Source organism: Sus scrofa, chromosome 8 (assembly GCF_000003025.6).
Source record: "Sus scrofa isolate TJ Tabasco breed Duroc chromosome 8, Sscrofa11.1, whole genome shotgun sequence".
In the NCBI taxonomy this organism is placed as follows: domain Eukaryota; kingdom Metazoa; phylum Chordata; class Mammalia; order Artiodactyla; family Suidae; genus Sus; species Sus scrofa.
Window position 1 is genome coordinate 44,741,664 of NC_010450.4, and position 24,419 is coordinate 44,766,082.

The 24,419-nt window shown below is 40.0% G+C and overlaps 1 protein-coding gene across 1 annotated transcript in view; it reads right to left on the reverse strand.

The window, feature by feature from the left end:
• CTSO (cathepsin O) overlaps window positions 1-23,700 on the reverse strand; it is a 37,738-nt gene extending 14,038 nt beyond the window's left edge. Inside the window, exons 1-6 of the mRNA XM_021100531.1 lie at window positions 23,689-23,700; window positions 23,182-23,454; window positions 6,011-6,119; window positions 5,058-5,197; window positions 1,770-1,937; window positions 67-188 (exon numbers count right to left, since the gene is read on the reverse strand). Coding sequence (XP_020956190.1) covers window positions 67-188; window positions 1,770-1,937; window positions 5,058-5,197; window positions 6,011-6,119; window positions 23,182-23,454; window positions 23,689-23,700 — 824 coding nt within the window. The remainder of the gene's footprint in view (window positions 1-66; window positions 189-1,769; window positions 1,938-5,057; window positions 5,198-6,010; window positions 6,120-23,181; window positions 23,455-23,688) is intronic.

A 24,419-nucleotide genomic window follows, 5' to 3' on the forward strand; every position in this document is an offset into this window, starting at 1 on the left:
TCCGAATTCTCAATAAAGTATAGGTTAAGAAATACAGAGGAAACCACAACAGAATAAGACATTTACCTGAAGTCATATGCAGAGTAATCTTTGATTGAAACTCCAGAATGTGAACAAGAAAAGTAATGGCAGAGGCCATTTTGGGCTTTAAACGGGTATTCTGAATCGCTGACCACTTTTACTTGTGTCTACAAGAAAAAAAAATCACCCAAAATATTCTTTGTTACACGGTTGTTTGAAAAATAAAGTGGAACTCACTACAAAGTGTCAAAATAAGATCCCACATGGCTGCACCTTCATTGTGTGGATATTTTTTAAGTTATGAAAAATCTTATATTAAAATCTTATACTAGGAGTTCCCGTCGTGGCGCAGCAGAAATGAATCCGACTAGGAACCATGAGGTGGCAGATTCGATCCCTGGCCTTGCTCAGTGGGTTAAGGATCTGGTGTTGCTGTGGCTGTGGTGTAGGCCAGCGGCTATATCTCTGATTAGACCCCTAGCCATATGCCACAGGTGCAGCCTGGAAAAAAAGACAACCCCCCCCAAAAAAAACCCTTATACTAAAGCTTTAGGTGTTTTGTTCGTTTGGTTGGTTTTTTTGGCCACGCCTGTGACACACAGAAGTTCCTGGGTCAAGGATCAAACTCGCGCCACAGCAGTGACCAGAGCCACAGCAGTGACAATGTCAGATCCTTAACCTGCTAGGCCACCAGGGAAATCCCAGTTTATGGACATCCCAAGTAATTAAACTCAGCGTCTTTCTCTTTTACTCATGTTTTTCTCATACCCCCTTTCACTAGAACCTCTGATGATCTGATAATAAACTGTGAGAGTAATAAAGTTCACATCTTTCTCCTGAGGATACAAGGGTGTAGTCCACTTTCCTTCCAGGGCAAGCCTTTGAGGCTCACACAGCACTGTGGTCATGCGTTATGCTCACAATCATCTTTCTGTCCACTTCTCTCTATGCCTTTCATCTGACATATGCCACATATTTTTAAATTGTCTTGATAGAACCCTCCTCTTCAGAATGCTTGGCTTATGGGAATGAGGAGACACAAGCCATTGTGGCTCATAATATGTACAGGGAAGTGGCCCAAAATACAGAAAATGGACAAGGGAAGGCTATTCAAATGCAGAAAACTCCATCCTGACAAGCTTTCATAGCACAAAATAGCACCCTCATTGGTGGGTCTCATGCATCTGATGCTTGACCTGGGATAGTGTCAGAGGAAGAGGATTAGGTAAAGCCCTTGGGAAGGAGGGGAGGACCAAATTGTAGCTCTCTGTCAGCTAGTGACTGAGCAAGACTGTCTCACCTCCTGGGGCTCATTTCTGCAACTGCATAAAGAAGTACTCAATTAGCTGACTCCGATGTCCCTTTCAACCTTAATATTCAGAACATCTATGGAAATGAAAATTCATAAATTATCATCTTTCTAGGTCATTAAGGAACACATCTGCTCCCCCAAAAGCATTCAAAACTTTTTGTTTTATCTGTACAACTTTTTAAAGTATAGCTGATTTACAATGTTGGATCAAATAAACAAATATTTTTCTGAAAATGGATTTCAGGTTAAGATTTTTCACACTGATTTTTCAATGGCTGATCTGCCCAGAAGCGATTCATGTTTAAATCTTCTGATTGAGTCAACCTTTGGCTAGCTACATTTCTGAAGTTGAAAACATTACTTAGTGTATGAGAGTAAAGTGTCTGAATTCTGAACATACAAACAATCAGCTTTAAAAGGCTGAGGAACTAGTTACCTTATTGAGCCAGTACAAAGCATTGAGTGTGGACCCTCCATTGCAGCCATAGTTGTTGTATGAACAGTCTATGACCTGCTGGACACTCAGGACCTCCAACGGCTGTCCTTTTATGGCATATGCAGACTCCACTGCACTCACCACGCTGAAGGCCCAGCACCCGCCACACTGTCAGAAATAGAAATAAAATGGTATCGGTTATCAAGGAATGTTCAAACCAAGTCAACCAACATCTCTAAATATCACAAATGCTCAAGTCAAGTGAGCAGGATCTGGAGGCTTACAGAACATAAATGTCTATCTGTTGATTTTCTAATTGAAAAAAGAAATGAAAACCACAATTCTTTTATAAGCATCGAAATCTAGTTCATTCAAAGTAAACTATTATAAGTTTGAGAACTGCAAAGTAAAAGGGAATTTTAGAGATCGAGAAAGCACTTGGACTGATGGTCTTTTTTAAGAAAAAAAATGGGCTAGTTTGGTTTTTTTTTTTTTAAAAATGAACCACCTGTTCATTGAACAGGTGGTTTCTGTATCTAAGAAGTGTACTAAATCCCCACTCCGTTCTCCAATCCCTCTTGCTTCTCCCCAACACTCAGTTCTGTGCCCATCTACCACCCCCACCCCAAGGGCAGAAGGCAGGGGTGAGGCGACCAGGGATGGGAATGTATGTGCATGTTTCACCAATTATGTGATGGACACAGGGGCTGAAGATGAACGCACATGAAATGTTCCAGTGACAGAAACCCATGCTAATCATTTCCCATTAAAATACTGGATAACCACCTTCCTAAATCTGGATCTCTTAACTTGCTTTTATTGGACAAACCAGAACAAAAGAATAAAAGGTCTCGCCCTAAAGAAAGGGAGGAAGTGGAGGGAATGGAATCAGAAATGAACACGACATTGTAAACAACTATAACTTGAAAAAAAATTTTTTTAATTTTCTAAAAGAAAGAGTAGGCAGAGAAGGCAGAGATGACAGTGGAATTTAAAAATGGGCAGCACTGACTTAATCCTGGACCAGGTGCTATAGGCAAAGAAAGGAAGGACAGCTGGTCATCTTTGAAGTGAAGTTCTGAGTGACTCTATGGCTTTATTTTTTTAAATATAATTGGAATATAGTTGATTTGCAATGTTGTATTAGTTTCAGGTATACAGCAAAGTGAACCAGTCATACATATAAAAAATCTACAAACAATAAACACTAGAGAGGGTGTAGAGAAAAAGTAACCCTTCTACACCATTGATGGGAATGTAAATTGGTTCAACCACTATGGAAAACAGTATGGAGGTACCTCAGAAAAGTAAATATAGAACTACCATATGATCCAGCAATCCCACTCCTGGGCATCAATCCAGAGAAAATTATAGCATGAAAATCCACATGCACCCAATGTTCACAGCAGCACTATTTACAATAATCAAGATATGGAAGCAACCTAAATGTCCATCAACAGAAGAATGGATAAAGAAGATGTGGTACATATATACAATGGAATATTAACCAGCCATAAAAAGAATGAAATAATGCTCTTTGTAGCTACATGGATGGACCTAGAAATTATCGTACTAAGTGAAGGAAGTCAAACTGAGAAAGACAAATAGCATATGATATCATATTATATGAGGAATCAAATAAGAATGATACCAAAGAACTTATGTAAAAAAAAAAAAACAGAAACAAACTTATAGATTTCAAAACCAATCTTATGGTTACTCTAAGTCAAACCATCGAGGGGAGGGAAGAATTGGGAGGGTGGGAATCACATATACACACTACTGTATAAAACAGATGATTAAATGGGAACTTTCTGTATAGCACAGGAAAACCTACTCAATAGTTAGTAAGAAGCTATATGGGAAAAATAATGGATGTATTTATATGTATGACGTACTGACTCTGTTGATTGGGAGTGGTCTTATTTATGTCTCTAGCTCCAGTTAGCTGGCAGACTAAGTAAGGCATTCCTAAGGGAGCTACTGCTGGGTCTCCACTCCTGGAGAAATGGAAATACAGGTAGCTTTAGGTTCCCTCCCTACAGCTGCTCCAGGAGGGCAGTTCCTACTCAAAAACATCTATCCTTTAGTTAAAAGATTCCTAGTGAAAACCTCCCCTTTAATACAATGTAGGCACTTCCTGGATAGATTGTGCTTCAGACTGTACCACCCTTCATTACACATCTAATTATAAAGCAAATGACTTGGGGGGGAATATTTTTTTATTCACAGTAAATACAGCATCTGAGAAATTTAAAAGATCCTCCTAATTAGACGGTGACTGGGTAACTATTAGGTCCAAAACACTGGCCTTACTTGAGGAGGCTGAATGACCTTTGAGGTTTTCACTGCAGATAAACGGAAACCACATCCCTGTGGTTAGGGAACGGACTTGCCAGAGCGGGCTGACATCCCTGTGTAAGGCAAGGGGCGCAGAGCCCGCCCACTGGACCTCGGATCTGCTGGCGAGATGGCTCACCCCGAGCTATGAGCACCCCGCCCAAATCCTGAGTCCCGCTCTTGTAATGATTCCAGATAATCTTCCCGCCACCCATCTCAAGGACTCGCAAGTTGCCGCTCTCCTTCCACCCACACTCAGAGGCATACTTAGGACTTTTGCAAGGTACAGGGCTCTGTGTAGCACAGGACTTACACATTCATCATTTACTGCATGTAAAACTGTGCAGCAATTTTACGACTTTCTTTTTTTTTTTTTTTTTTTTTGCGTCACTTAGTTTTAGTGCTCTGTCCTAACTTCATTTCTCCCATCATCCCTTTCATTTTTAGTGCATGATTTTGCACAGTGGGGATCTTCAGGAACATTCTGTCCTATCACGTAATAGAAGAAATGACTGCAGTTTTAAGGATCATAGGTAATATGTGTGCGATCCTGTAGGGGGTGGGATTTTCTGATGAGCTCAGGACACACTGGTGGGAAAGGTGCCTGATTTCATGTTATTTGTACAGCGTGACTTTCCATTTGAACCCCATAAACATTTGGTAATCAAGTTCGCCCCTGCCAGCCTTCCATCTGCTGTTCTGGAAGTTTGCTAACCTTGACACAGCACAGGGTGGGCAGGACCCTCAACATCTACCTCTCACTGTACCACGGGTTCCCTTTTCATTACCCTTTTTTGATGGTTGAGGTATGATTTAACATACAGAAATGATAGTTCCATTCCAAGTTTGGCTGAACTGGACCTCAAATCCGTTCCAGCCAGGATTAAAAAAGAAATGAAAAGAGGAAAAAAAACAAAAAATAAAAAACAAAAACAACCTAAAACGTACAGTCTGCTGGTTTCTCACTGATGTTACAACGTGCTTGTCCCTCCAGTCAAATCTTAAGGGCAAAGAGATGTTGGAGATGAACGTTTGCTCTTCTGCTGGGAATCTGGGGAATCTGGAAGGTTTGCTTCTTAAATAAATAGCTGAGAACGAACGTGAAATGAAAAAACAAGCAAATGATATTACAAGGATTCTTTCTGGAAGAACTTTTCAACACAGTTATTAATCAAGTCTGCCTATGCGCTTTTCCATGACATGACATGGAAGAGCTGAAAGCTGCAAAAATGAAAATTCCTACAATAGGGCTGGAGCTGTCACATAAAATGACTGATTTGATAGAAGCAGACCAATAAAAAAGTGAGTATAATTGACATCCTTGCTTTATCATAACTTATGGAACCATGGCTGTGTTGAGTAGAAACAGCTCTAGAAAACTGGAGAAAATGATGAGGTATTGTCCCTCAGAACCACATGGAAATGTGTATATTTATCATATTTCATTCTTAAAGAGTAATAAGAGTGGCCATGGTTTTATTTTTCCAACTGTTGGCACCTGATACACACTTGACACCTATTAGATTTTTTTTTTTTTTGTCTTTTTAGGGCCGCACCTGTGGCGTATGGAGGTTCCCAAGCTAGTGGTCCAATAGGAGCTGTAGCCTTCAGCCTATACCAGAGCCACAGCAACGCCAGATCCGAGCTGTATCTGCGACCTACACCACAACTCATGGCAACTTGGATCCTTAACCCACTGAGCAAGGCTAGGGATTGAACTCGATACCTCATGGTTCCTAGTTGGATTCATTTCCACTGTGCCATGATGGGAACTCCCCTATTATGTTTTTAATAAATGTTAATTATTACTCAATTTACTCTATTCACTATTGAACAATTTTCAAAAATTAAGGAAACAAAATAAAATCAGGAAACTAACTATTAGTACCATCATACCATACCTTTAAACTCTTCAGGAAACAAATAAGAAAACTGATTTATTCCATAAATGGCAGTGGAGTTTTCATGAGAAAATAAAGAATTCAAGTACCGATGTCTATGAAGACTTTCCTAAAAGAAAAAAAAATGTTAATTTAATCACCTATGTTAACTTTTCTAGAGCAATATTTGTATAATTTACTTGGAGATAATTTTTCAGATGAAAAAGTCAAAGCTTGATTTATTTCCTGCAGATCACAATAAAAGTTTATATAAGAGAATCAAATTCAACTTGATTAAGTAGTTAAGCTAGTAGTAAAGGTAGTATTAAAAATAAAATTAAAATACTACCCAGAGTTCCCATTGTGGCTCAGAGGGTTAAGGACTGGACATTGTCTCCATGAGGATATGGGTTTGATCCCTGGCCTCACTCAGTGGGTTAAACAGTGACAATCTGTGGTGTAGACTGCAGATCAAACTCGGATCCAGTGTTGCCATGGCTGTGGTGTAGGCCTGCAACTGAGTTCAGATTGGACCCCTAGTCTGCAAGTGCAGCCATAAAACAAACAAAAAATACTATCTGATTTCAGTAGTAATTTTTGAGGCCGGGAGAGGAATGTCTTATCCATGTGTAATTCCTCTTCGCTAAGCACACTGAAAGTACTAACTATATGTTTATTTATTATAATGGAAAAAATAAGGTAAATTGCAGATAAAGACTAGATACTAGTGGAAACTCTTTAACATAGACACTCATGTGATCAAACAATTATGAGTCTGGCAAGTGCGTCTTCTTTGTCTTTCTCAGCCAAATGAATGAGCATGAAAAAAGGACTAAGTAATGAATAAATAAATCTGCTTCCACTTAAGCTTTATAGAGATCTCTATGTCATTTGGGATTCAAAAGTTCTGGCAAAGAGATTCAATCCTAGAAATGTCCCAGGAAGATCGTTTGGTTTGTCTATCTGAAGGGGAGATCAGCCTATTGTCTACAGATTCCTCAGCTTTGAATTTTGTGATAATAATCTTAGGTTTGTCTTTTATATGAACCTGCCTCAATTTCCTGATACTAACCAATTGTTTGGAGTAAATACAACTTCAGGAGACCATCCTTTGGTAAGTTTCCTACTCGTTTCTCTAAATTATGCATTTATTGTGTGTATCTCACAAACCTATAAGCAGGCTGGTTTAGGGTCAGGTTGGTTTGTCTTATTCAGCACTGTGTGTTCTTCTCACTGAGCACATGCCTGGCACACAACAGATGCTTAATTGATATTTGTTGATGATAAATGAATAACTACATTTGATGTATGTCATGCCCTGGATAGTTTTAAGCTATTTTTTAAAAAATATATGTATGTGTGTGTGTGTGTGTATATATATATATATATATATATATACATATTCTTTTTCAGATTCTTTTCCATTATAATTATTATAAAATAATTGAATATAATTCCCTCTCCTATACAGTAGATCCTTTTTGGTTATCTTTTTTTTTTTTTTGTCTTTTGTCTTTTTTGTTGTTGTTGTTGTTGTTGTTATTGTTGCTATTTCTTGGGCCGCTCCCTCAGCATATGGAGGTTCCCAGGCTAGGGGTTGAATCGGAGCTGTAGCCACCGGCCTAGGCCAGAGCCACAGCAACGCGGGATCCGAGCAGCGTCTGCAACCTACACCACAGCTCACGGCAACGCCGGATCGTTAACCCACTGAGCAAGGGCAGGGATCGAACCCGCAACCTCATGGTTCCTAGTCGGATTCGTTAACCACTGCGCCACGACGGGAACTCCTGGTTATCTATTTCACATAGAGTAGTGTGTATATGCTAATCCCTTGCTCCTAATTTATCCTCCTCTTCCTGTAAGTCTATTTATAAGTGTCTATGGGTCCTTCTCAGTTTTGTAAAGAAGTTTATTTGTATTATTTTTTTAGATTCCACATATAAGCGATATCATATGATATTAGTCTTTCTCTGTCTAACTTACTTCGCTTAGTATGATCATTTCTAGGACCAACCAAGTGTTGTTGCAAATGGCATAAACTCCTTATTTTTAAGCAGATTATTACTGGGATTCATCATAATCTCATTTATTCCTTACTGATCATGCATTCAAGGAGTGTTAATGAAATAACTGACAGTTATTGAATTTTAGGCTTTTAAAAATAATCTTGATGAAGCCAGGCTTTGAATATAATTTGGAAAGGAAATGTGCAAACATAAACAGAGAACTGAAATACAAAGCAAATGCATGTAGGCCATGTGACAAATATAAGTTGGTGACTGCAAACTGCTGAAGAATGAGGAGGAGTCATTCGTTCTATAGGAATTTATCAGCCATCATTACAAGCTGGAGTGATCAGGGGAGGCACTCAGAATGCAGGACCTTTATGATGCAGCCAGGAGAATGGGCCTCACAAACCGCCATCTGCAGGCAGCTTAACCTCTGCACCTGAATTACCAGGACTGCATGAAGGGTGGGAGGCCTTGGTTCCCACAGGCTGCATCCAGCCAGCGACTAAGCACTAAGACTGGACTATCTGGGGGAAAATGAACCCCCTGAAGACTGGTTTGTGATTAATGAGTCCCTGCTGAGTTCACACTGGCCTCTCTGAGCCTCCCTGGAATTGTTACCAACATGGATTCTTGGCCTTCCTTAATCAATAGACATTGATAAGAAACCAAATGAGAAGTTCAAGCAGGGCTTTATTGGGGCCCCTGCTGCTGCTGAGGGGAGCAAAAATAAACAACAGTTCTCTTTGATTGCTTACTCATTGGGGGGGTGGTGAGCTGGTTCCTTATATGGGGTGAGGGTAGCGGTGGGTCCAGAGGTCTGGGTAGAACAGTGGCTTAGGTGGTCTGCCCACCCCTTTGGTGGTGTTGGGTGCAGGGGGCATGTGTAGTGCCCGGCTTTGGCTTCTGACGCCTGCTTTTACGCTAGGCTCTTCAGAAGTGGCACTTAGTCTTTTGTGCTTTTCTTCATTTTGTTTTGGTTTTTTTTGCATCCTATTGCCCATAATTTGCCCCAACCATGCATGCATGTGGTTGTTTTTGGTCCCTTATATTTTCTTTGTATTTTGTTACTCGAGATGTTTGTCCAGGTGCAAGCATTGCAGCCACTGCGACAAAGGGTCCAAGGTCCAGGTCTCAGCCTGTCTTAGGACTACAGGGAAGCCTAGGGCACTTTCCCCCAACACCCCCCCCCTCCCTTCACTCAGCTCAGAGCTGCACTGAGTCAGATACTCTTCCTGATCTTCCTCCCACTTCTTCCCACAGGTTTTACTCCTGTGACAAAGGAAAAAAAAAGGGAAGAAAACAGAAAGAGGAGACACATAAATTACCAATATCAGGGAAGGAAAGAGAACCACTACAGATGCTCCAGGCAATAGAAGAATAGTATTTGGACAACTTGATGCCTCAGTAAGTTTGATAGCCTGCACGAAATGAACAAACTTCTTGCAAGACACACATTACCACATCTGGATATAAGAGAAGTAGAAAATGAACAGCTTGCTACCAACTCAAGGAATTCAATTCCTAGCTGAAAATCATCCCACAAAGAAAACCAGACCCCATGGCCTCATTGGCAAATTCCACACAACTCAGAAAGGAAAAATACCAGTTGTCACACGTTCCTTGAGAAAATAAGGGAGATAGGAACCCTTTGAAACTTATTTTAAAAGGCCGGTATAACCCTGATTCTAGAACCAGATAAAGATATCTCAAGGCAAGAGAACTACACACTAATAACTTTCATGACTATAGACGTAAAATCTTTAACAAAACATTAGCAAATCGAATTCAACAATTTATAAGACAATACATCATGCCCGAGTAAGTTTCATTAAAAAGATTATATTGGGGAGCTCTCATTGTGGCTGAGTGGGTTAAGAACATGATTAGTATCCATAAGGATGTGGGTTCCAACCCTGGCCTCAGCTCAGCGGGTTAAGGATCCTGTGTTGCTGCAAGCTACAGGGGCATAGGCTGCAGATGCAGCTCAGGGCTTGTGGTTGCTGCAGCTGTGGTGTAGGCCTGCCTGCAGCTGTAGCTATGATTCAACCCCTAGCCTGGGAACTTCCATATTCCACAGGTGAGGCCCTAAAAAGCAAAAAATAAAAAAGACTACATTGGTTTTATGTTTGAAAATCAAGCAACGTAATATTAGTGGAATAAAAAAGGAAAACCATGTGATATTTTCAATAGGTAGAGAAAAAACACTTGACATAATTCATGAACTTTTCATGTTAAAAACTCTCAGCACTGAATGAAAAGGACTTCTTCAACCAGATGGAAAGATTCTAGGAAACTCTAGAGACCAACTTCTAATAGAACTCCACTTGTGAATTTTCCTTGCTATTCCAGTGCAGCAACTTCTGTCATTTCATGGAGTCCCAGCCCAGGCTTTTATCAAGTTGGCAAAAGCAAACTCCTCTGAACCCCAAAATGCTTGGCTTTGCCCTCTCCCACCTCTAATCCCAATCTGCTTCTTTTGACCCTACAAGACTGCTAATAATATTAAAAGTACTTCCCTGGAGAATTCTGAACAAAGCATAATTTTCTTCTTTATCTACACACAGACACAGACACAGACACAGACACACAGACACACATACACACACACACACACACAGAGGATTTCTCTATTCTCAACCCTGTAACAAACTCAAATGTCTAACCACACAAATACACATTGCTGTGCAATCTTTGACTATACATTCAGCCTATCTGGGCTTTATTTTCTTTGTTGGCAAATGTGGTAATGCAGAACTGGCAGAATATGAACATTAAATAAGATAATGTTTGGAAAACACATTTTACAGTATCTAACATAAAAAGTGCTCAATGAAATACTCTTATGATCTTTTTTCCCCTTCAGACATAGAACATTTGGATTATAAAAAATGACATCCAAAGATGATGTTTTCATATTTCCTTAGGTTGATGTGGAGCAAATCTTTCTCACGGAATCAGAAATAAAGAGTAATCTACTGAAATAAATACACTGCTTTCATAGTAAAATAAAATTATCAGAATATCCAAGAATATTTATTTTTCTATTTTCTATAACAATAGGAATTATATTAATTCCAAATAACAGTGTTTGTTTGTTTTTTTAATTGGGATATAGTTGATTTACAATATTGTATCAGTGTCATGTTCATAGCAAAGTGGCTCAGTCATACATACACATATATATTATGTTTTTTTAAAATTTTTATTGGAGTTTATTTGCAAAGTTCTTTCAATTTCTGCTTGTATAGCAAAGTGACCCAGTTTATATATACATATACACACACACACACACACACACACACATATATATATATATTCTTTTTCTCATATTATCTTCTATCATGTTCTGTCACAAGTGATTGGATATAGTTTCCTGTGCTGTACAGGAGAACCTCATTGTTAACAGTGGGGTTATTTTGTCTGTGTCTGAGTCATGCAGAAATTCCCAGGCCTGGGATCAAACCTGTGCCACAGCAGTGACAGTGTGGAATCCTTAACTATTACGAACCCTCCTACACTGTTGGTGAGGATGTAAATTGGTACAACCACTACGGAAAACAGTATAGAGCTACCTCAGAAAACTAAAAATAGAACTAACATATGACCCAGCAATCCCACTCTTGGGCATATACCTGGACAAAACTTTCACTGAAAAAAGACACATGTACCATATGTTCATTGCAGCACTATTCACAATAGCCAAGACATGGAAACAACTTAAATGTCCATCAACAGATGAGTGGATTAAGAAGTTGTGGTATATATACACAGTGGAATACTACTTAGCCTTATAAAAGAACAAAATAATGCCATTTGCAGCAACATGGATGGAATGTTAGTAGAGATAGTAGAGACTCTCGTACTAAGTGAAGTCAGAAGGAGAAAGACAAATAACATATGGTATCACTTACATCTAGAATCTAATATAAGGCCCAAGTAAATCTTTCCACAGAAAAGAAATTCATGGATTTGGAGAACAGATTTGGAGTTGCCAAGGGGGAGAGGGAGGGAGTGGGATGGACTGGGAATCTGGGGTTAACAGATGCAAACTATTGCAGATGGAATGGATAAGCAATGAGATCCTGCTGTATAGCACTGGGAACTATATCTAGTCACTTGTGATGGAGCATGATGGAGGATAATGTGAGAAAAAGAATGTATATATGTATGTGTGACTGGGTCACTTTGCTGTAGAGTAGAAAACTGACAGAACACTGTAAAGCAACAATAATGTAAAAAATAAAAATCATTCAAAAAAAAAAAAAAAACTATTAGGCCACTAGGGAAATGCCTAACAGTGGTTTTAAATAATTTAAAATTTTTAAGTCTTATATTTCACTTCTGGTAATAACTATTATTTCAAGAGACTTTTCTGATCTATCTCATTCTTGCTGTTAGAGCAGATTTCATGGAAACGTCACACACTATGAGCCTAAATTGAGCCCCATTCCTCATGCTATTAACATCCTCTGTCACAGAACTGATCATAGGTATAGGATCTATCAGCATATGATCCCAATACAAGGCAATGGAGGCTATAACCTTGATCAACCATATAGTAAATATTCCTAAAGCCACACAGGATATTAAAATGAAAAGTCCTGACCCTTAATTTCATTTGTTAAATAAAAGATGCAAAGTTTTGGGGAACATACAGGGGACATATTATTTGCAGCTTTGAAAGTTGAAGTTTGAAAACAGATGGATCGAACACTACAAACTTAGAGGTGATAAATCAAAACAGCATTAAAGAGATCTCCTGAAAAATAATTATCTTTACCTATTTTTTTGTTTTGTTTTGTTTTAATTGAATGAATTACAATAAGACATACCAGATTCCTGCCTGGAAGGGGATCTAGGGCCAAAGAACTTGAGGAAATGATCCCGTAAATTTAAAACTAGGGAAAACATGTCCTTTCAACATTAATAGATATTATGCACCTTAAGTCTCTCTAATCAAAATCATACCTTAGGTGGAGGATAGTATGAGAAAAAGAATGTATATATATATATATATGTATGACTGGGTCACTATGCTGTACAGTAGAAATTGACAAAACCCTGTAAATCAGCTATACTAAAATAATAATAATAATAATTCATACTTTAGGGCCCTGTACTTAAAGCTACCTTGATTAGAACTAATAGTCAGCCATCCTTTTAAAAGCTAGAATCTTAGGTAATCACATATTTCAATTAATGATTAAAACATCAGATGTTTCTGAGCACTCTCTTCTGTATTCTCATTTTCTGCTTTGCTGCCCTAGCTATGCTACTTCAATCATTCTCTACACTTCTTACAAACCCATAAAAGGAAAGGAAGGACCATGTTTGCTCAACCAAGGCAGTTCCCATCATGGCAAATCCAAGACTGGTATCCATGAAGGTGTGGGTTCGACCCTGGCCTCACTCAGAGGGTTAAGGACCTGGTGTTGCCATGGGCTGAGGTGTAGGTCACAGACGTGGGTCAGATCTTGCATTGCTGTGGCTATGGTATAGGCCAGAAGCTGTAGCTCTGATTCAGCCCCTATCCTGTGAACTTCCACATACCGCAAGTATGGCCCTATAAAGTGAACAAAACAAAACAAAAACCAAGAGGATTGTTTCAGTCTGATAATAATAGAAGAGAACTCAATTGATAAGACACCTGACCAGTCTTATACCCTGATTAGGCGGAGAGTTAAAACTCTTGAGAAACCAACATTTTTCTTAGAAGATTAGAAACCCTTCCTCTTTCCAAGCACCTTAATTCCCCAAACTTTCCACTTATGGGTAACAGCAGTCAGAAGCTGCTTTGTTTAAGGTAAACTGATAGGGAAACAGTCATTTTCAAAAGTTCTAAGAGTAAAATCCCATTGGAGTTGGGGTAGTCAGGGGTTCTAAGCTACATGCTGGTCCTTAATCACAACCTCTTGCAGGAGATCAGCGCAATCTCCTTCACAGACTAGGACTAGGTCAGAGTAAATTATTATTATTTTTCTTTTTTTTATTACTCAATGAATTTATTACATTTATAGTTGTACAATGATCATCACAATCCAATTTTATAGGATTTCCATCCCACAACCCCAGCGCATCCTCTCACCCCGCAACCTGTCTCCTTTGGAAACGATGAGTTTTTCAAAGTCGGTGACTCAGTATCTGTTCTGCAAAGAAGTTCAGTCTGTCCTTTTTTCAGATTCCACATGTCAGTGATAGCATTTGATGCTGGCGTCTCATTATCTGACTGACTTCACTTAGCATGATAATTTCTAGGTCCATCATGTTGCTAAAAATGCCGGTATTTCATTTCTTTCAATGGCTGAGTAATAGTCCATTGTGTATATGTACCACATCTTCTTGATCCACTCCTCTGTCGATGGACATTTAGCTTGTTTCCATGTCTTGGTTATTGAAAATAGTGCTGCTGGTGAACATTGGAGTACATGTGTCTTTTCGGGTCATAGTTTTTTTCTGGATAGATGCCCAGGAGTGAGATTGCTGGATCAAATGGTAGTTCTATGTTTAGTTTTCTGAGGAATGTCCATAATGTTTTCCACAGTGGTTGCACCAATTTACAATCCCATCAACAGTGTCATAGGGTTCCCTTTTCTCCAAACCCTCTCCGGCACTTATTGTTCACAGACTTTTTGATGATGGCCATTCTGGCTGGTGTAAGGTGGTACCTCCTAGTGGTTTTGGTTTGCATTTCTCTAATCATGAGTGATGCTGAACATGTTTTCATGTGTTTTTTGGCCATCCGTATGTCCTCTTTGAGGAATTGTCTGTTTAGGTCTTCTGCCCATTTTTCAATGGGGTTGTTTTTTTTTTTTTTTGGTATTGAGTTGTAGGAGGTGTTTATAAATTTTGGAGATTAATCCCTTGTCAGTCATTTCATTTGCAAAGATTTTATCCCATTCTGTGGGTTGTCTTTTCATTTTGTTTAGGGTTTACTTTGCTGTGCAGAAACTTTTAAGTTTAATTAAGTCCCATATGCTTATTTTTGTTTTTACTGTCATTACTCCAAGAGGTGGATCTGAGAAGATGTTGCTGTCATTTTTGTAGGAGAGTGTTTGGCCTGTTTTCCTCTAAGAGTTTGATAGTGTCTGGTCTTATATCTAGGTCTTTAATCCATTTGGAGTTTATTTTTGTGTATGGTGTTAGGGAGTGTTCTAATTTCATTCTTTTCCCTGTGGCTGTCCAGTATTCCCAGCACCACTTACTGAACAGGCTGTCTTTTTTCCACTGTACATTCTTGCCTCCTTTGTCACACATTATTTGGCTGTAGGTGCGTGGATTTAATTCTGGACTTTCTATCCTGTTCCATTAATCTATATTTCTGTCTTTGTGCCAGTAGCATATAGTTTTGATGATTGTAGCTTTGTAGAATAGTCTGAAGTCAGGGAGCCTGATTTCCCCAGATCCATTTTTCTTTTTCAGGATGTCTTTGGCTATTCTGGGTCTTTTGTGTTTCCAAACAAACTTTAAAATATTTTGTTCAAGTTCTGTGAAAAACATCCTTGGTAATTTGACAGGGATTGCATGGAATCTATGGATAGCCTTGGGCAGTATAGTCATTTTGATAATATTAACTCTTCCAATCTAAGAGTATGGTATGTCTTTCCATCTGTTTCTGTCAGCTTTGGTTTCTTTCATTAGCATCTTATAGTTTTCAGAGTACAGGACTTGTGTCTGTTTAGGTAGGTTTACTCCTAGGTATTTTATTCTTTTGGATGTGATGGTAAATGGGATAGCTTCCCTAATTTCTCTTTCTGATCTTACATTGTCAGTGTATAGAAATGCAGTCGATTTCTGTGTATTAATTTTGTATCCTGTGACTTTGCCTAATTCATGGATGAGCTTGAAGAGTTTTCTGGTAGTCTTTAGGATTCTCTAGGTATAGTATCATGTCATCTGCAAATAGTGATAGTTTTACTTCTTCCTTTCCAATTTGGATTCCTTTTATGTCTTTTACTTCTCTGATTGCTGTGGCTAGGACTTCCAAAACTCTGTTGAATAGTAGTGGTGAGAGTGGACATCCTTGTCTTATTCCTGATCACAGCAGGAATTGTTTCAGCTTCTCAACATTGAGTATGATGTTAGTTGTGGGTTTATCATAGATGGCCTTATTATGTTGAGGTAGGTTCCCCTCTATGCCCACTTTCTGAAGGGTTTTTTATCAGAATTTGGTGTTGGATTTTGTCAAAGGCTTTTTCTGTGTCTATGGAGAGGATCATATGGTTTTTATCTTCAGTTTGTTAATGTGGTGTATCACACTGATGGATTTGTGGATATTGAAGAACGCTTGCATCCCTGGGATAAATCCCTCTTGATCATGATGTACAATCCTTGTAATATATTGTTGGATGTGGTTTGCTAGTATTTTGTTAAGGATTTTTCATCTATGCTCATCAGTGGAGTTGGCCTCTAGTTTTCTTTTTTTGTGGAATCTTTGTCTGGTTTTGGTATCAGGGTGATGGTGGCCTCATAAAATGTGTTTGGGAGTGTCCCTTCCTCTGCAATTTTTTGGAATAGTTTCATAAGGATGAGTGTTAGCTCTTCTCTATTGTTAGATAGAATTTTCCTGTGAAGCCATCTGTTCCCGGACTTTTGTTTGTTGGAAGTTTTTAATCACAGTTTCAATTTCCGTTCTTGTGATTGGTCCGTCGATCTTTTCTATTTCATCTTGGAAGATTGTATTTTATAAGAATTTGTCCATTTCTTCTAGGTTTTCCTTTTTATTGGCATATAGTTGCATATAGTAGTCTCTTATGATCCTTTGTATTTCTGTGATGTCCATTATTACTTCTTTTTCATTTCTAATTTGATTGATTTCAATCCTCTCTCTTTTTTTCTTGATAAGTCTGACTAAGTGTTCATCAATTTTGTTGATCTTTTCAAAGAACCAGCTTTTTGTTTCATTGATCTTTTCCATGGTTTTCTTCATTTCTATTTCATTGATTTCTGCTCTAATCTTTATGATTTCTTTCCTTCTACTAACTTTAGGTCTTGTCTATTCTTCTCGCTGGAGCTGCCTTAGATATAAAGTTAGCTTGTTTACTTGAGCTTTTTCTTGTTTCCTGAGGTGGGCTTGTATTGTTATAAACTTTCCCCTTAGAATGGCTTTTGCTGCATCCCATAGGTTTTGGAGTGTTGTATCTTTGTTGATCAAAGGATCTAATGCTTCATTATGCTTCATAACGATCAAAGGATCAATCCAAGAATAAGATATAACAATTTTAAATATCTACACACCCAACATAGGTTCACCACAATACATAAGGCAACTGCTAATGACCTTAAAAGGACAAATCAACAATAACACAATAATAGTGAGGGACTTTGACACCCCACTTACAGCAATGGACAGATCATCCAGACAGATAACAATAAGGAAACACAGGCCCTGAATGAAGCATTAGACCAGATGGGCTTAAAAGACATTTATAGGACATTCCATCCAAATGCAACAAAGTACACATTCTTCTCAAGTGAACATGGAACATTCTCTAAGATTGATCACATCCTGGGCTACAAATCAAACCTTGGTAACTCTAAGAAAGTTGAAATCATATCAAGCATCTTTTCCAACCACAACAATATATGACTGGAAATCAACAAGAAAAAAACTGCAAAAAACACAGACTCCTGGAGACTAAACAACATGCTACTAAACAACCAATGGATCACTGAAGAAATCAAAAGGAAATTAAAAAATACCTAGAAGCAAATGACAACATAGGTCAGAGTAAATTAAATGATGCCTTTTCCTCTTGTAGATATCCAACTCTTTCTGAAGGAGTAAGTAAAACCAAACTGCTTTTGGCTCTAAATTAAATTCCTCACTTATTGGGTGCACTAAATATGCAAGGTTGAAGGGATTATTCAATTGAATGTGTTTTTCCTAGGTGATTTGCGTAGTTGATGTTAACCCTGTACTAGGTACTCCACTTCACAGATGAATAACCAAGATGTGAATAAATAATTGGTCTTGGGTAACACAGCTAGTATTTGGTGCAGAAGTGTGGTTATTCAGCCAATAAGAAATCCTGGGAAGGGTCTACTTTACTAGACCTCACATCTAGTTTTTTTTTGGCTGAGAAGGCAGTGAGAATTTAGTATATGTTCTCCATTGACATCTAGATTTTCTTTTTTTCTTTTTAGGTCTGCATGAGTGGCACATGGAAGTTCCCAGGCTAGGGGTCAAATCAGAGCCAAGTCTACAACCTACACCACAATTCATGGCAACTCAGAATCCTTAACCCATTGAATGATGCCATGTATTGAACCCAAATCTTTATGGATACTTAGTTGAGTTCATTACCACTGAGCCACAATGGGAACTCCTAGGTTTTCTTCTACTAATGGTGATTTATTGGGCAACTTATCAGTCTGATATGTGTTCCCTTTGATGACTCCCATGCATGGGGATAAGCTGTATATTGAAATTGGGAGGGAAGTAGAAGGTGGTTTATAAGATCACTTCCTGTTTGGCTCTCTAAACCCAGGGTGTTTCACTTCTGCTTCTTAGACTTTTACATTCTTTATTGGCAGATTCTGAGGTTTGCTGCAGGATGAATCATACATTTTACAAACAGATTTCAAGTGTTCTCATTGCTGGTGCTTTCAGTTTTTGGAATTTTGCAGCAACTCCAGGAATAAGAAGAAAAGTAAAATGCTTGTGTACAGTGTTGGTTCATTGCCAAGAATTTCTCATGAGATTTGGAGCAGTCATTTTCCATGGGTGATTTTCACTGAAAGGCTGCCTCCTTCCTTCCTCCTCTCCCCTTCCCAGGACTCTTAGCTGTTTCTGGAGACATGACTAATTGCCCTACTGGGGATGGGGGACATGACTGGCATCTAGTAGGTAAAAGGCAAGGATACTGCTGACCATGTTAGAATGTGCAGTCAATATTCCAGATGTCACTAGGGTTCCCAAGAAAACCTACATGTGAATAATAACAAATTTTTTCATAGGACATACTTTTATAAAAGACTGCTTTAGAAAAGCTTCCTAGACAAAGCATTTTTTAAAAATTTTTTGAAAAATCATTTTTTATATATTGTGCTGAAGTCTGAAATAACACACACATATATTTACCATGTAAAGTCAAATAATAAGAGATGTGTAGTTATTGCATACTTGTGTGTGGGCAGGCACATAAAGATTGAATACAATACATATCCTTTTGTGAACTGATTGAAACAATCTGGTTTTCTAGTGTACTTTACATTCTTCTCATTTATGGATCAATGTTTAAACATAAGATTCACTTCCTAGGCTGTAATTTCTTAGAAGTTAGCGTGTGTCTTGTTCTCACTGAGTCAGAAAACCTAAACCTTCTCCCTATCCACAGGAGAGGTTAAAGCATTGGACACATGAATGGACACAAGAACAAATGAACCAATCAATTTCGACTCAAAAGTTCAAGTTGATGACATATTTTCATTTTGGCAGTGCATGAGAAGCTAGAACCATTAGAAACTGCCACCTGAACAAGAGTATCTTAAGTCAATTTCACCTCTTAATGCTTCTGTTAGATAGAAATTACAACTTAAAGCCTTCTGGATCAAGTTTATCTGGAGGAAATAATCCAGTTCTTAAGGGGCTGTTTATAGCAAACATCTGTAGCTCATTAGTTAGGCCCCTTCACTGTAAAATGCTATGATCTTCTATTCATACGTAAACAAACATGCCTACCAGTATACATAATTTTATTTTATTTTTTTAATGTAGCATATGTTATGATGGAAACAATTTTTAAGGTGAAGTTTCAAAATTGTATGCAAAACCACATGAGTATTGGCATATAGACATGATTCTGAAGTAAATGTTTAATGATTCCCTAATTGGGTTTGTGGCCCGAAGAGGTCAAGAGTTCAGCTGCTCTGTGGTCAAATGAAGACCCTCAGTACATTTCAGTGCCCACCTAGGTCCTGGCACAAAGAACAGATTTAATCCAACAGTAGGGGTGTCCTGAACACTGGAAGCTTCTAAGGAGTAAAAGAACAGAGGGAGGCGCTCTTACCCTCCCACCCCTGCACCCTGCCCCCATCAGTTATCCTGTGAAGCATGCATAATCATCCAAGGAGGAGCCTGGTCTTCACCCAGTAATAATATAATGACAGTGTGTGGGTAAATGTCATGGGTGTCGCCTAATTCTCATTTAGAGAGTATTCCCGGGGCACTTAGGAAAACACAGAAGGCGGGATGACAAAAGATTTTACCTTTCTCTGAACCATGACCACGCAGAACATGACTCATCAATCGGACCATTTCTCCGTGTCTACAGCTGTGATTCCCTGAATACCTTCCCACACTATGTTTCTGGCAGTCACCACTCATCAGCCTGCTTGCAAACATGAGGAGAGATCCAAAGACTCTATACAGCTCCTGGTCTTCCATATTTGTCCACTTTTCACTCTGAATCCTACAGATTCTCCTTAACACAACAAACAGCACTTCATAACTCTTAATTTTTAAACTTTGCTTTTTCATTTTAACTTGACTGTGGAGCAAGGAAATTTTCTAGAATCTGTAAATAATATTAGGTAGACCAATAATTTGTTGCAAGTCTCAACCGATTCGTAATTTGACATAATGTTAAAGAGATAAAGCTTCCCAGGGTTATACTCTCAGTTATCACACTTTAATCCATCCTGCCAGGCCAGAAGGATGTTGCCTAATGCTCATTGGTACCAAGCAAGCAAAGCCCTTTCTCTCTTTGCCCTTCTCCAGCTCCCTGTCCCAGGTCTAAACAGCCATCCAGGTTCAAAAAGAGTTTTCAACAACTGTGGACAGGAGACCTACAAGTTCTCCCAGGCCTCCATCTCATGAAGTAAACCCCCACTGGAAGCAACTGCTTTGACAACATTTTCAGCGTTTCTCAATGCTTTTTTTTTTTTTTTTGGCTTTTTAGGGCCATACCTGTTGCATAAGGAATCTCCCACGCTAGGGGTCGAATCAGAGCTACAGCTGCCAGCCTACACCACAGCCACAGCAATGTGGGATCCGAGCTGCATCTGCAACCTACACCACAGCTTGCAGCAATGCTGGATCCTTAATCCACTGAGTGACATCAGCGATTGAACCCGAATCCTCATGGATACTAGTCGGGCTCATTACCGCTGAGCCACAATGGGAACTTCCAATGCAACGTTTTTAAAAGCACTAAGAATCTTCATTCACTTAACTTTCTATCTCCCAACATGTACCCCTACATTTCTCCTGAGAAGAGCTGCATTTTCTAGACATCATCTCTTGGTATGGCCTTTTCACAGGCCCGGTATAAGTTAACTATATAATATGAGTAAATACATATATGCTTACAAATTATATAAATTACTTCTGTTTAAAATATACATTCATTATTCTGCCTTCCTTGTGCTTCCAATATCTCAAATACTAATTTTTCAAGGAATATGGTGGTGCTGTTAGCTGTTAAGTCAATGAATACCTTATCAATATAGCTGCAAATGATCATTTCTCCCTAAGGGGTAGTGTTCACCACCATACACCACCAAGCTCAGGGCGGGAGGAGAAGACAAAAACTGTTCTCAAGCAATTATACCCATGCTTCTGGTTTTGAAAGCTAGAATGGAACTCTAGAGCAATACAATAGGGCAAAAATAAGGATGGACAGATTCAGGCAACAGTGGAACTTCCTAAACACTGGCCCTCCAGGGGCAAGAGCAGGAGAGGTAGAAAAGAGCACTGCTGCAGAATCTCAAGAAAACACCAGGACACCAGGAGAAAGAACATGGAGTTTCCATTGTGGCACAGCAGAAACAAATCTGACTAGTAACCATGAGGTTGTGGGTTCCATCCCTGGCCTCACTCAGTGGGTTAAGGATCTGGCATTGTCATGAGCTGTGGTGTAAGTCGCAGATGCGCCTGGAATCCTGCATTGCTGTGGCTGTGGCATAGGTCAGCAGCTGTAGCTCCAATTTGACTCCAAGCCTGGGAACCTCCATATGCTACCGGTGAGGCCCTAAAAAGCAAAAAATACATACACACATGCATACATAAATACACACATACCTACATACATGCATACATATATATGTACACATACATACAATTTGGATAAGCGCCAGTATTACTGATTTCATACTTATTTTAAGAATGAATGAATTCTTTTTTATAACACATTGTCATGATAACGACGTTACGATTTTAAAATTAAATGCCATCAGATTTATAGACTATGGTAAGGCAAACTCTAAATCATTATTTCTGATAGCTTCCTTGATTTCAGGAAAAAAACAAACAAAAACCTTATTTATACTCAGGTTACTGGCCTGTTCCCGAGTTTTAACGCTGGGGTACAATCTGAGATTGTGAACCCTTCACAATAATCTGAAAAGGAAATGAAATGCTTCCCCTTTCTCTCTAAATCAGTCTCCACCGAGTCAGGTGAACGTGTAAGATGGCGAGCCCGGGTTCAGGCAAAACAGAGATGGGTAAGAGTCTTTGAGCTTGCTAAACTTAGGCTTTTTGTTGATAAAATTCTGATTTCATAAGGAGGGTACCAGCGCCCCTCTCCGGAGGAAGAACCACACGTTTCTTCCGCCTGCTTCTGGTTCCCGCGACTGTGCAACCGCCAGTTTAGGAAGGCGGTGAGAAGGCCAGGGCAGTGTGTGCGTCTTCCAATCAGAAACACTTTGGACGTGGCCAATGATTACTTGCGGCGCATCATATAAACCCACAGCCAAACCTCTTTCTTCCTGAAGTACCAATCTAGGGGTTAGCACAGGTCAGGGGGAGAGAGACCCCCTAGAACTCGATGAGGGAGGGAGAGCTCGCCCGCTCTCAGGAACCCTGGCTCGCCATCGGACCGCGAGCTGGCGACCCCCGGGAGTGGCGCTTGAGTGGCCCCTAAGCCCTGGCCTCAACGCCCCGGGACCGGAAGGGGCAAGCGACCCCCGGAGTGGCTCTTGTGTGGCCCCGCTGCCCGTCCAGCAGGACGGGGCGGGGGGAGACCCCTGGGATTGGCGCTCGGGTGGGACCCTTCGCTCCTAACGGGAACAGGCAAGTGAACCCGAGAGTGGAGCTCTGATAGCTCCAAAGTCCTGGCCTCTCCGCTCCGGGACAGGAAGGGGCGGGCGACCCCCGGAGGTGGCGTTCCGGTAGCCCCTGCAACCCCAGATAGGAAGAGGCAAGTGACCCCGGGGGTGTTACTTGCGGGCCCTTCGCCCCACCCGGTGCGGGAAGGGATCCCAGCAGGAATGCACGCGGTACCCGGAAGGCGGCAGGCGGGTGACGGCCCCGTGGCGGGATCCGGGTGGCGTCAGCACCGCAGCAGCAGCAGCAGCAGCAGAGCAGCCAGAAGCGCAGCAGCTCCATCCCGCAGGGTTCGGGTCAAGCGTTTCCTCTTTCGGTTCACCAACTCCTCCCCGCCTCCTGGGCGGAGCATGGGGGCTAGAGACACTGCGCCCCTTCAGTCCGCACGGCTCTGTACCTGGGCATCTGGTCTACAGCAAAGGGCGAGATTCTAGCTCTTTTCTGTGGAAACATATGCGCAGGACCGCGTGCTTTCTGGGTTCATCTCCCATCTACTAGGGAACAGCCTAGGAGTCCTTTTTACAGAAAAGCGGGGCAACAGAACCTGTTTTGTGACCTGCAGTTCCTGAATTAAGCCCCTTATCTTTCTTCCTTTAGATGGAAAGATGCAGGCAGTAGTGGAACTTAGCTTGACCTAATCCTACTCTTTCTGCCATGGTCCTTGACATTCTGAACCTAATTCTGAAATAGTGTTCGAGAATTTACAGTCACTTATTCAGCAGATATGTATAAATAATTACAAAAAAAGTACATTTGTGAAAATAGTACACAGTGCTTTGATTTATTACATTATGACTTCCATTTGCACAGGAAGAGAAAGGTAGTTAAAGTTTGTGGTTCAATTTAAATAAGGTAAGTCATGGGGTTCCCTGGTGGCTTAGCAGTTAAGGATTCTGTTTTGTCAGTGCTGTGGCTCTGGTTGGATCCCTGGCCTGAGAGAACTTCTACATGCCTTGGGCGGGGCCAAAAAAAAAAAATAAGGTCACATCATTTAATAATAAAAATAATAAAATAAATAAAAATGAATAATAAACAATAAGTAATAAATAAATCAAGTCACACCAAGTCACATCAAGCAAGATGCCCAGAACATTTTAAGCATTCAGTATTAGCTACTTATTGTTTTTGTTTGTTTGTTTGTTTTGTCTCTCGGGCCACACTCAAGGCTATGGAGGGTCCCACGCTAGGGGTCAAATCCAAGCTGTAGCCTCCGTCCTACACCAGAGCCACAGCAACACAGGATCCGAGCTGCATCTGCAACCTATACCACAGGTCTCAGCAACACTGGATCCTTAACCCACTGAGCAAGGCCGGGGATCGAACCTGCATCCTCATGGATGCTGGTTGGGTTTGTTAATCACTGAGCCACGATGGG